At 34.8% G+C, this 14413-nt stretch overlaps 1 protein-coding gene across 3 annotated transcripts in view; it reads left to right on the top strand.

Moving 5' to 3' along the window:
• Positions 1-14413, top strand: part of LOC122790096 (wiskott-Aldrich syndrome protein family member 3-like) — a 995086-nt gene that overhangs the window by 674520 nt on the left and 306153 nt on the right. For all 3 annotated transcript variants that reach the window (XM_044057665.1, XM_044057666.1, XM_044057667.1), the window contains one exon: positions 4793-4910. In XM_044057665.1, the coding sequence (XP_043913600.1) occupies positions 4793-4910 (118 nt within the window). The remainder of the gene's footprint in view (positions 1-4792; positions 4911-14413) is intronic.

Raw genomic sequence — 14413 nt, 5'->3', positions numbered from 1 at the left:
TGATAATTTAAATGCACTAATTTTCATCAATGTTCACATAAAACAAACGATGCTTTAAGTAAGTTAGCAACAAACAAAGCGATTACTTAAATGCTGGCAAACAATGAAATATAACTTCTGATATATCCAGTAAAATATATTGCATTACAAACATTAGGTATAAATATTACCATCTATTTATATTAAGCAATACGTTTTGAAAGGCTTCATCAATAAGGGTGAATATGTTAAATAACTGTGTGCTATAATCTTTTACTGAGATTTTATATATGATGCATCCTACTTTACTATCATTGAATTGCTTGTCATCTATCTTTCATGTAAATATTAATTGCTTATACAATAAGTAGATATTTATATTGTATTAGAATTCTGTCTAATCTACAATAGTACTATGTTCAAAATAATATAAATATTGCGTATTCATATTACAAATATTCTCCATATAATTCAATTTATGGAGCTCAGATATTCTGGATTATCAAGGTATGAGTGATAATGTGATGGACTTAGGTTTATCCATCAAATTAGGAATGATTTTCATTCCATGGCTAGTACGGATCTTAGTTTTGTTAACATTTATTAATTTAAAGTTATTTCACAAAAACATTTTTAGTATGCCTGACAAAAACATTACTTTACTTGGAGGAGTGTTTAATATTCACAATAAAACAAAAAATACATAGTCTAAATAACCTAGGATAGATTTAACTTTATCATCTTTAAATACTAATGGCTTAAACAATGCTAGCAAGAGATCAGATCTACTGAAATATTTAAAATGGAACAAAGCAGAAATTGTCTTCCTTCAAAAAACTAATTTCAAAACAATGACAGTTACAAATGGAATCCTAAGGAATATATGATATTGGTGCAATCCAGCTATAAGACAAAGGGGTAACAATTTTATGGAAAAAAATGTGATTAACCCAGAAATCATTTATAAGTATGAAAATAAAGAAGGCCTTATGGCATTAGTAATAGTTAAATACAACAGAATATGGACCCTAGCCAATGTATACTGGTTCCCAGGCATTGGAATAGGAACTGTTTATAATTATTGGTAATGAAATCCAAATGTTTAAGACAACTTAATATTAGGAGGAGATTTTAACTGTATATTTGATATTTCCGAAACTACAAGTAAAAGATCACTGCATACATCTGCTGTATCAAAAGTGTTAAACAAGTTGGTAGAATCATTTCATCTTGTAGTTACTTTCAGATTTAAAGAAAATAAATCTTTGTTGTTTTCCCATCAAGATCACGGATTTGGTACCCAAACTAGAATAGATAAATGTATTTGCTGCCCATGACTTACACTCTAAAATCATAATTTAATCACTGGCTGCCACTTTTCAGACCACAATTCATTGATACTAAAACTTCAAAATGGGTACAAATCATTAATATTTAACTCCAGAATTCCAGCATATATAACTAAAATTAAAGAGTTCAAACCCTGGTTATTATCTGAATTACAGTTCTTCTTAGATCTTAATTGCACCACAGAGATAAATAAAATAATGATATGGGACTCATTAAATGCTTACATATAAGGGAAAACCCAACTTGGTACAGAAAAAAAAATCATAGAATGTGATTCTGAATTATTATATCTACAATCCAAACTTTTTTTCAGTAAAAGCTGAAAAAATCAAAATCATTTGGAGATGAAAAGGAAAGTAGAAGTATTAATAAGTACAACAAAATTCTAACACATAAAACTAGTTTAGATTTTAGAAAAATTTAAAATGTATACCTTGGCCACTTCTCCCAAATATCTACATAATGTATCCACAAGAATCAAAATACAATCAAAAGCTAATACTATCTTCCATGAAAAGAAAGGGAAAAATGTCTCTGATGTAGGTGACATTCTTGATGCCTATAGAAATCTCTATATGGAACATTTCCAAAAAAGAAAATAAACATATCGAGCAATTAAATCTAGATGAAAAATGTTAAAATATAGATCTGCAAGCACCCATATCCTACAAAGAAATTACAGATACAATAAGCGGGTAAAAATAATAAAGCTCCAGGTATAGCTGGCATAATTATGGAAAAATATAAACTTTTTCCTTCAAAGATACTACGCCTCTTCCATAAATCTCTATTAGAATTTCAGGTCACAAGCTTTAATACCACCCTCTTGGAGATATTCCTCAATTACAGCAATCCTAAAGGAAAACAAATCCCCAAACCTCTGTACCTCATATATACCTATATCATTATTAAATAATGACTAAGATATTTATGACAATATTAACAGAATGAAAATACCACTATCTAAAACAATAAATAATGATCAAACTGTATTTATATATCATAGAGACACACATGACAATATTAAAAGGATAATTTCTCTTATAGATCATGTTAAAAAAGAAAATAGAGAAACACTCATAATTGGCTTAGATATAGAGAAAGCATTTGATTCCCTAAATTGGGACTATTTATTCAAAATCCTATTGCTATTTGAATGCATATACACATACAAATAATTTAGCATATGTCAAGTTAAGTCCTTTTACCTCTGAAGCTATACATATAACAAAAGGCACTAAACAAGGATGTCCCATGTCACAGATTCTATTAGCTCTGGCTATTTAAATAGGCAGATTCATTCCGTAACAATATAAAAATCAAAGGAATATATGTTTATGAACAATACAATTCTAAAGTAATGCTATTTGCCGATATATTACTAACATTATCTAATACAAAAGGGACATTGGAAGAATTAGATATATTAATTGACAAATTTCATGACTTCAGGACTCCATTTCAATAAATCACAAATTTTTAAATAAAAAAAAGAACTGCAGACTAAGGGGGATCACATCATAGAGAAACAAGAATCTAAGTATCAAGAATTGAGTTATGCAAGGATAATAATGAATTAATCTCAAAAAACTACATCATCATCAATACAATTAAAATCTCTGTGGAAAAATGGAACAAAATAATATTAACATTTGAAGCTAGACTATAGTTAATAAAAATGGTTTTACTACCCAATATCCTATATATAGCTTTGGCAATACATCTGTTACCAGAAAGGAATATAGTTAAAGAAATACATTCATGCCTAATACATTTTTTATGGCTTCCCAAAAGAAACAAAATTGCTTTAATAGATCATATCAGTCCGTGGAAACGTGGAGGATTAAACTTTCCTGATATAGAAACATATATAAAAGCGTCAATATCTAAATCAGTCTCAGAATGGACAAGTCCAAATTACTCTGCAAATTGCAAAGAATTACTAACTGTAATATCAATAAATGAATTTGATTTACAAAAAAAATTTCAAACAACATAAAAACAATTTGCCATGGCACATATGTGTTGGCATGCAGTATAATATATCTAAACCTACTAAAACCCGTATAATTATTACATTGACTCATTTAGGAAAATTATTAATGCAAATATAGAATTAAAAATCTGGTTTGATGTTTTAACACCATTTATTAAAGAACTTTCCACATAAAATATATAGAGAAATTATTAATTACTGGGAACAGAAAGGATTTGTTTGTTGGCTCCAATGTATCAAGAACTAAAAGTTTTAGATATGCAAGTAATAAAAACATACAAAATTCCACAACAGGGCTGGCTAACTTTATAGAGTATTCGGTCATATTCTCAAGATTTAGGTAGAATAATTAACAATTTTTCATTTAAAGAAATACCTACATTTACGAAATAAATATAGGAAATCATATACAAGGACTTTGACATGGGAAACAGTACTTCAGACTTTTACAAGATATTGATAAACTATAAAACAACACCCAAAACCTCATACTGGAAATATAAAACAAAAGGACACTCAATACAGTTAACTGAAGATATTAAAATAAATATTTCATTATCGATAAAATATACATCCTTTACACAATACTGGAAAGTTTTTAATTGGAAATGCTTGCACAGAGCATTCTTAACCCCAGATAGAATCAGTAAAATTAGTTCTTCCATAAAAGGAATATGTTGGAGAAGTGAGCAAGTACACAATGCAGATTGGAACCACATTTTCTTTGATTGTGTTAAAATGAATCCATTTTAGAATGGTATTGATAACTTTCTACAAGCGTTTTTAATGAATCATTTTATTTAACTAAAGCTCTTGTATTATTAAATGTGAATGAAGGTCCTCATTTGAATGGGTCAAACATGTATCTAGTATGGACTATACTTGCAATTTCAAGGAAGTGTATAACAAGAAGATGGAATACAAACACAATACCAACTTTGGAAGACTTCTACAGCCTACTGAAGACCACAGCATTATTGGAAATTAAAATTAAAGAACTAAGAATTTAGCCAAAGCCATTTATCAACAACCAATGGGGAAAAGTCTCATCATTGATTGACACTATACAATAATTGATCAGATACTCTGATAATGGATTGGACAAAGTAACTGTATACATTAATATCGGTTATAGTGTCAGGCTAATATAAGTAGTGTACATAGTTATTTAAGATGTTGTGTATAAATACTATGGAATTCATTCAAATGTATTTGAAAAATAAAAAAAAATTGAGGAAAAAAAAAAAGAATCTAGGGTTATAAAAGAAACAGTGTCCAACTGCATTCATTTATCATTAAGTCTTGTACCTTTTGTATGGTTTCATATACTACCAGATAAGACCATTACAAGCAAGACAGTATAATGTGGACAGCAAGACAGGAGCTCAAATGGAATGGTAACCTTTGTTAATCATAGCATGTTACCTTTATTTCACTTTGCTTGATTTTTTTTTTTTGTTTTTTTAGGGATGACAAGAAAGATGGTCTCAAATTTTATACAGATCCTTCTTATTTCTTTAATTTATGGAAAGAAAAAATGCTACAAGCCACAGAGGACAAGAGAAAGGAAAAACGCAGGCAGAAGGTAAGACGTTACTGTTTATTCCTCTTACCTCACTTAGTTTTATTCCAAATCATTAAAGTGCTTCACTGCCAACTAACAACAAAGTCTATTGCTGTACCTAAATTTATGTTTTGTGTTTCTGTTGTGCGATGCAGAAAAGCTGAAGTGTGTGGCAGGAGTTAAGAACTATGGAATGTAGCCTTTGCACTTCCAGCTGAAGTCAGATAGAAGCTCTACAGCTATTAACTCTTCTTTGTGGTTACCAGAATAGCGAGCATCTCTGACATGGTTAAAAATACAAGACAAAAACGCACACTTTTCTTAACAGTAGTGTTTCAGAAAACTAAAGCAAATAATTGGCCTCTGTCTTACATTTCTAACAATTGCATATTTTACATAGTTGATAATTCCAGTAGCCTATATAGAAGCCAACAAAAGAACTGTCAAATGTAATGAGACTTTGGACAAGTAAGAATAAGCATTTGTTCCATAGAAAACGGCCATGTAAATGATACAATGATATGAAAATATGTCACAGATTTGAAGGAGATAGGAGACTCATCAGAAGAAATAGATGAGACAGTATTTCAATCAAACTTTCATTTTTGAATTAAAATACAAAGAAATTCGGCAGTATTTCAGTCACATTTTCATTTTTAAATTAAAATGCAAATAAATTATCAGAAAAGCCAATTTTGCATCATAGCACTTGTAGTGTACTTATAAAAGTGTAAACTCGGACGTATATCATGGTGTGTGGTAGAACACATTTTCCTTTTATTACTAGTGTTTGTGAGGAAGTCAGTTAGCACAAGTGTTAGCAAAAGAATGCCAAAGCAAATAAAATGTCACTTCTGTCTGTTAGGCATTTTACATTGCAGTCCTTAGGAATTTATATTGTCATCATTTACTTTGCCATTGAATACAGAAATGAATTACAATTAATAGTTAAAGTTTTCTTATGTGTACTGCGGTGGTGGTGCTGCGGTAGCGTTGTCGCCTCCCAGTTAGACGTTGCCCGTTTGATTCTCAGTTAGAGCGTCTTCTGTGTGGCGACATGCGTGAATGGGCGTTCCTTCGTTGAAGGTTGTGCGTTAGGCCTGGCAAGCCAGCACGTCAAACTCTACTGCCAGTCATTAGCGGACCGGAGTTCCGCTGTGGCAACCCCTAACTGGGAAAAGCCGAAAGAAACAAGTTGAAGTTTTCTTATGTGTAGAAGCTTTTACATAAAGGCAGACTGACATTGTACTGTGAAAATAAGCATAAGTCATTTTAGTTGTGTGCCCATCCCTGTTTTATGTGCTGTTGGATCGTGTATTTGAGAAGGGCTAGTCATTTACTGACCTTCTTAGCTGAAGTGAACTGGGGAGGGTAATCATTTGCTAAACAAGTAAATGAACTGGTGCTGAGATCACCCATCTCAGCCATTACCTGGGAAAGGCACAGAGTATCAAAAAATGGAATGGGACCAGTGCACAAGACCATGGCTTGTGGGGGTGGTAGTTCAGGGTACAAGTCAACACATTTCTCTGTTACATGAATTGCATATCCTCCTTAACGGAGAGCCCGATTTCCTCATTCCTCACTAGATGTGCGCTAACATCTATCCCCTTAATTTTTGAATTCCCAGTTTCTCTCTCTTAAGAGGTGCGTACATTTTGAAAAGCACTCTCTCACAATTTTTATTTATTTTATTTATTTTATTTTATTTTTGTTAACTGGGAAAGTCCGACTGGACACAGGTCCATTTTCAGCGGAGGCCCGGGGAGAAAAGCTCCATGATACAATACAATATTAGATGAAAACAGTACAAAGCAATTCTTAACATTTATAAGTAGTACAGAGGACCATTTACATGGCATGTGATAACTCTAGTAGAATATACAGTCAGTACTCTAGTAGAATATACAATTAGTACAAATAAAACAAATATATATAAATATTTTTTTTCTCCCTTCCAAATATTAGTAAATATAAAGTTGTAATACATTTATGCTTTAGTATAACCGAGAAGTAAATAAATGCCCATAGTGGCATAAAATAGGGTAAAGGTATAGGTAGGATGAGAGTAAGATAAGCTCTGTTAGGTATTGTGTTAGTCTAGAAAGAGATTAGAGTGTTTTTCAGGTAAGGGATATGGTACAGAACAGTACAAGTGTTGGAATGTTTATTGCTTATAGATTGATGAAATGTTAGGATGAATCTGTGGGATAGCAGTAGAGCTCAGTAAAGGAAAATGTTGTAGTGTAGCATAGTCCTTGCAACTGAGCATACATGTTGCTACCCTGGGGTTCAATGCCTTGAACAGTCTGTCCTCGTTATTACTGCTGTCCTCTATCACTTCTAGAGGATGCTACCTACTCAGTAGCTATCGTGTCTCCATGAACTATGCCATCTATGATTTCACATACAAGTCCATTTTAAATTCTTATTGTGGTAACTAATGTATTACATGTGTCATATGTGATGCTCTGCTTATGGCTGCCTATACCCATTTTATGTTTTAATGTAGCATTCTAGATTGAGACAGCAGCAACTTATCCAGATCTATGGTCATCCATTTTATACAGCTGGTGAGGAGATAATTAAAATGGTGCATTTCAGTACTTCTGGGTTTAGACTATACTCAGAAATAAAGTGTTAGATGCATTTGTGTGAAACAGGTAAGGAAGTAATAGGGATAATGAAGGTTATTAGTACTTTACATGTGAAGGTAATGTCTGATAATCTCCACTGCAGCACAGCCTAAAATATAGGACAATGCATAGCAGCACACATCATATCTTCATGTTGTTATTTTGACAATTCTCCTATACCAATCATTAGTTGAGGTCATTAGTAATGACATGTTAGTCTTTGTGTGCTAATAGTGAGTACAGTGTAGGGAGAGTAGAACAAATTATTTTTGCTTGGACCAGAGTACTTGGCGACAAGAACTCTCATCATTAATAAATATGAGAAACATTTCAGCTGCAGCTGCTGGTTAACCTTTCATTTCATGGCAACTTGCTTGACTCAGAGATGATGCAAGATATAAGCATTAGTTAATGGAGTACTTTTGTTTTACTATTTAAGGTGTAATGTTAATAAGTATGCTTTTTATCCCTTTTTGTACCTTATTCTGCTAGGTAAATTGTGTACATCTGAGATCAGAGCTTTACCCAAGTTCACAAATTTAAATAAATCGAAGTTGTTGATCCAGGAATTTGTACTTTTCCAGAATGAGAGCAGAACCTTTGAGGTGTGAAAGTATGAAGTTTTCTACATGCCTGCATGTCAACAGTCGAATGCCCTGTCATGTTATAATTAATTTAAGTTTCAGGAAGGATAAAGAGAGACTATTACAGTAACTGCATACAGGTTTTAGCATTCTTGTACCAAAACAAATGAATCTGCTAGTTAGTTGGATATGTTCTTCACAATGCAGGAGGTCCCAAAAAGTCTACTGATTTTTAGTTTACTGCATTAAAAAAAAAAAAAAAAAAAGAGAGATAAACCTAAGACTGTGAATATCTACACTTCAAGATTTTATTAGTTTGACCAACAATTATGTGCAATAGTATTTTATTAAGAATGGTTGGCCAAGGATTACATGAACAGTCAGATTTCACTTTAAGCAAAGTGACGGTTATAGTCCGTGCAAGTGAAATTATCTCCTTTAGGAGAGTTCAATAAAGAACTTGGATGTGTGCAGACATTTATATGACAGACAAGCTGATGAGGAATAACACAGAATAAGTGAATTGTCACGTCTCAGGCAAGGATGAAACATTAGCTTAATATAGTACACAACACCTCATCCTGTAGGTATGGCTAGAAGCATTATAAAAATGTTCTGATATTAACACAGTGTCTATACATTGCAGAAGAATGATTTTCCTAAAGTTTGTAAAAGTAAAAATTAATTTACAAAGAAGTTACATGATTTACAGAAATTCAATTGAGTTACTTGTTGGCATGACTTTCATTGAAAACAAGTTCAGCGTGAATTTCGTGTGAGATAAAACACAGAACAATCACAATGACCATAAGGAAATTGGACATCAGGGCAGACTCAAACAAATCTGATAAACAGAGAAGTTTATGGGGTGAATTCATACAAGTTACTTTGCAGTAACTTTTCCTATATCAGAGGCAGCCCCACCACAGGGGTTTTGCATTAAGACATACAGCATTGCAGTGGGCCATCACTACAGCAGTCCTAACTGCTAATGAGGTAGTCTGGAGAGAAGAATATGCTAATAAGCCATGTATTCACCATTAGAACTACCAGTGGTAAACAGTTTACAGAGTGAATGAGTCAGGAAATTGCTCAGCTGCATAGAACAGCATGGCCTGTCCTGGCCACTCAGAGTAATGGGTGTTCATCCATCATGGGAGAAGTAGGAGTTGAGTGGTCAGGTAGTGCTTGGGTGTGTGGGTGTCTGCCTGGGAAGTTACAGTGGGGGGGGGGGGTTGATAAGAGAAGATTAAAAGGTATGTGCGTATGTGTGTGTGTATACGAGTGCATGTGTGTGTATGGGTAATTACACTCACAGATGCATATGCAATTGGTTGGGGATGAAGCTGTATGAGAGTGCAGGTGGTGTGTGTGAGGGTTGAGTAGGGGTGGGTGTCATACTTCTATGTACCCCTAGACTAATGATCAAAGGCTGACGCAATGGGTCAAGGGGGACCACTAGCCACCTGGGAGAGCCCTTAATATGAGGAATGGGGTGGACCATTAGACAGCAAAAAACTTAAATATGTAGGTGAAGATAAGCATTAGCCACCACTGAGAACTCTCAATATGAGGGTCAGGGTAGTACACTAGGCACAAGATAGGTCTTCCTTTTGTGCCTTAAAAACACTTGCACAAAAACAGTGACTGGGTGAAGAAGTACTAGATTCACAAGATACTGTAAATATCATTTAAAAAGCATTAAGTAATAAAAATATTGTTATTTAGGTAGCAGAAACCAACAATACCAATCAGCAAAAACAGCCTTGGATGCTTTTCTGAAATCAGCTTGTCTGTGTTTTTTTTTTTTGCAGTTTTCACTCTTCTTCCTTAATTTTTTACTTTTTTAGAGTGACTGAATAGAAAGCATTCTTTATCAAAAAATCATTTTTATTTTATTCCTTTTAAGTTTTTATTAGAAATGCAAAATAAACTATAAACACCCCAATTTTCTTTTATTTTCCACTTAAAGTCAACATTTTCAAAGCCTGGAGAAAGTACTTAATAATCTCCACAAAAAGCAATGTTAATAGCAATTATTATTTCTAAAATCTGCAAGCATACGTTCTGTATATATGGAATCATTCTCAAGTCAAAATAGATGGTTTTCTTCTGTGATTCAGTTACACTGAGGATAATCACACAGAAAGGCACTAAATCAGTAGTTTAAGTTGGAGACAGGTGTCTCACAGCATGGAGCCTTATTATCAAGAATAAGGCATTCCTCAACTGCTACAACGCACTGAGAGTGAAAATCTGCTCCTTTGAAGAAGAAGAGTCCTAGCGATGTTCTGGACCTTTTTGCTCTGAACACTCCTAGAAATGTGTCCTTATTCTGAGGTATACCTACAGAGCTACATAACCTGAAGATCTAAAAAGAAGGTAGTAAACTAACGAAAAAAAAAAAAGAGAATAGTACAGTGGAACTTACTGATCGTTGTGGCATTCAACAGTCATATGAATGCAAGATTTAAGGCTCTTTTATATGCTGATAATAATTCTCAAGCAATAAACCAGAACTCCTACAGTGAAACACAGAATGACATTCACAAAAAGCTGTAGTAAGAATTGAATGGATTTAGTCTGATCTAGCAAGTCTGTTGCAATGCTAGGCACAGTGAAAATAGACACGGCAACAGTAATTGCCATATCTTTTCTGTCAATAATAGGAAGAGCTGCTATAACTAACATGTCAGTGACCTCTTCACAATTATCTTCCATTCAGGTGCTATTTTACAACCACAGTATCCATTACTGGGCTTTCAACAAAGGTGGCATATATTTTACAAATAGTAATCTTGGAATTATTACAAAAAAGTATATTCTACATAATCTAAAAGCAGACATATAAACGTATTAATAGAAACATAATGGTGGGGCCTACAGAAGCTGAACCTTATGGTGAGCAGTTACGTTCTAATCTTCCTACGTCAAATAGGCATGAAAACATACATCTTCAAGACTCACCTGTCTTGCATGTTGTCATACTAGATGTAGCATGGAATAAATTTAATCATCACAGTCTAGTGTTTGCTAATGCATTTCCTAGAAATCCTTGCAGCACTAATTTGTCATAAAATGTAGGCCGATGCAAGTGTGTGCGCGTGTGAAGGAAATGATATACAGAGATGCAAGAGAGTGTGTGTGTGTGTATATATATATATATATATATATATATATATATATATATATATATATATATATATATATATACGCACATGTGCATGTGTTTAAGGCTGCTCTTAGTACAGCACATCTTGCTCTGTCCCTCTTTAATCCTGTCATATCTTTGTGGGTATGTCCCTTCCCAACGAAAAGCTTGGCGTTTTTACCACTTTCTTGCAAGAGCATGACAGAACCAGAGGGGCAAAGCCACAAAGCCAATTTCAATAAAAGTATTCCAATAATAATAAAAAGCATTCTAAAAATAGAAGATACCAAAAATGTGGTGCAGTGAACCACTAAAGCCCAGGAATACTATTACATAGCATGCCTTAAATATATGTGTGTGAGTGTGTATATACAGAGACACACAAACACACACACACACACACACACACACACACACACACACACACACACACACACACACACGTTTGTGTGTGTATATATAAATTATATAGATACATACACCACACACACACACATATATATCGAATTTCAGAATCCCGAGATTATAAAGCTGAAAGCTCAAAATTCCGAAACCCCAGAAGCGCAAATTCCAAAATCCCGAAGTCTGGAGATGTTGAAGTAACGCGTCTGGTGTTGCAGTTTGTGAATGGATAAGCTGGAAGTTCAGGTAAGTATTTTGGTTAGGGGCTTTAGTATGTGTCAGTCTGTTTTGTTACTGTGATGTGTGTGTGCATGAGGAGAATGTAGCTTGTATGGTGGTGTTCTCATGTTTGTGTCTGTGTAGTGTGATCTTGGAGTTAGTATATTTGAGTAGGGGGCACCCCCCACATGGCGGGGTGCAAGGGGGCTTGCCCCCCCCCCCTGCTTGTATGTAGTGTGTGTGTGTGTGTGTGTGTGTGTGGTTAGTGTAGGGTTCGCTATTTTGAAATTTGTGCTTCTGGGGTTTCGGCTTTATGATCAAGATTCTGAAATTCGGTATTTCAGGATTATAAAATGAACACACATTTTTTAGTATATATATATATTATTTATTGGGAGAGAGGCAGAGAAATCTATTTACATTATATATGTAAAATGTGTATGGGTTACATCTCACAGCAAGAAGTCCTTCAGTTCAATTCTCGGCTGGGTACCTTCTCTGTGGAATGTGAATATCCTCCCTGTGTTCACGTGGGTTTCCTCTTGGTGTTCCAGTTTCCAACAACATTTCAAAGACATGCAGTAGGTGGATTAGGGCACTCTTAAATTGGCCTTCTGTGTGAGTGCACATGCAAGTGTGTGATGCAGAATAATTATTGCAGCAAGGCTAGTCAGCTGCCAATATAAACCTTGGCTATACATGACTGACTGTTGAAGTGACACCCTGACCCCATGTGCAAAAAATCAGGACAAGGGATTGTAGGTGGTTGGATGGATGGATGTTGACTGCCAGTATACTTTAATTTTCATTCTTACTGAAAAGCTGTTGCCAGTTATCTGTTTCTTTGAATATTGTAGTACACATGAATTTAGTGTAACTGTGTATAACAAAATAACACTTTTGTTCTTCTGTGTAATGTAGTGGCAGTTTTTTTTTAGGACGGATGCGTTTTAGGACTGCTGGTGTGCTAAGTGGGCTGTGTTTTTGTAGTGCTGTATCAAGCAGTGGCAATGTGTAATTCTGGTATCAGAGAACATTGTGGGTGTCTGGGTATGGTAGTTTTCCTTTGGCTGATCCATCGTGCTACATCTCAACTGTCCAGATTTTTGCAGAACGTCCAGATGTTTGCCTCATATTTTTGATCTATTCCTCATAAGATTTATGGTTTTCTGGAAAATCACTGGGATGATCTGAGGATTGAAGTCATTATATAAATGACATACATTTAAGTTTCAGACTTCATATCCTTCAGAAAATGTATGGTAACATAAACCTTATGGTAACACAAACCCTCTAGCAACTTTCTAAGTTTATAAGAGAAATAATTAAAATCTGTCCTTGTTTTTGGGCCTTTGTCCCCCGATTTTGTCAGACGTTGTCCAGATTTCTTGCACATAGAAGTTGAGTGGTATAGTTGTACAGTAAGGAAGTTAGTATATATAAAGTTGAGGGGGATGTGGGGGTTGGTTCCATCACTCAATGTAATTTTTTCAACTCATTGCATCCCAACAAATTGTCAGTCTGATGTAGTAATGTATACTTATATCTACACATTACCTGTGCAAGTTATGTCCTGAAGGTTGAGAAAGGGGAATAGATTTTCTTCTTGGAAGCTTTCCAGGCCAGACTCTGTTTGCTTTGCAGAAGAGGAAAAGGATGCAAGTGAATTAGAAAGAATAAGCAAGATGGTGGCTGAAAGAGGAGGACACAGTTAATGAGGAGGTAGAAGGTCACAAGAAGATGATGCTCAGGTACAAAAGTTTTAGAGTTGACTGACACTGGGTTGACTGTAGTACCTAAATGGCCAGCAAGACTCTGAAGCCATATGTCTTCATTCTGTACTCACTGTACTCATCCCTTATTAGACCCATTATAGAATACAACACCCCATTTGGTATCTACCTCTCAAGACATCTGCAACAACTGGAAAGGCCAGAGAAATACCTCACTAAAAGAATCACAGGCCTAAAGCAGATGCCCTACGCTGACCACCTTAAAAAACTCCAGCTATACTCTGTTGCATATCGTCTACTCAGAGGTGATCTCTGCTTAACATACAAGGCCATGTCAAACCCAGAGCTGTTGGACATGCTACACTTAAAGAAATCCCAATCCCTCAGAGCCACATGCTCCAGGGATCTAAACCTTGTCATCACAATAAACAAAACATGCTGGAGGGATAGGTTCCCGACCCAGAGACTCCCCAGACTCTGGAATAGATTGCCCATACATGTCAAGCAGAGTGCCTCTTTGGCCCTCTTCAAAAGGAACCTTGACGATTGGATGGGAGAAAGGAAATTCAACCCGGGGATCACTTCAGTCGCCCTGCTAGACAGGGGTCCAGGGAAGTAAATAATGTGGGAAGAAATAGCCAGGGAATTGTTATGGCTAGGGCTAATAGCCTAGTACCAACCTATGAACCTGAAAGTTTGCAAGTGACAAACTATGTAAATCAAGATGTTTCCCAGCTTGTTAAAGTGCGTAGCTGGTGATCTGAGGGGTACTGTGTTTGGGACAACTGCATTTATTTAT

The sequence above is a fragment of the Protopterus annectens genome, chromosome 15.part0 (assembly GCF_019279795.1).
Source record: "Protopterus annectens isolate FY-2018-M chromosome 15.part0, PAN1.0, whole genome shotgun sequence".
Classification (NCBI taxonomy): Eukaryota; Metazoa; Chordata; order Ceratodontiformes; family Protopteridae; genus Protopterus; species Protopterus annectens.
This window is presented reverse-complemented; position numbering and strand designations above follow the sequence as displayed.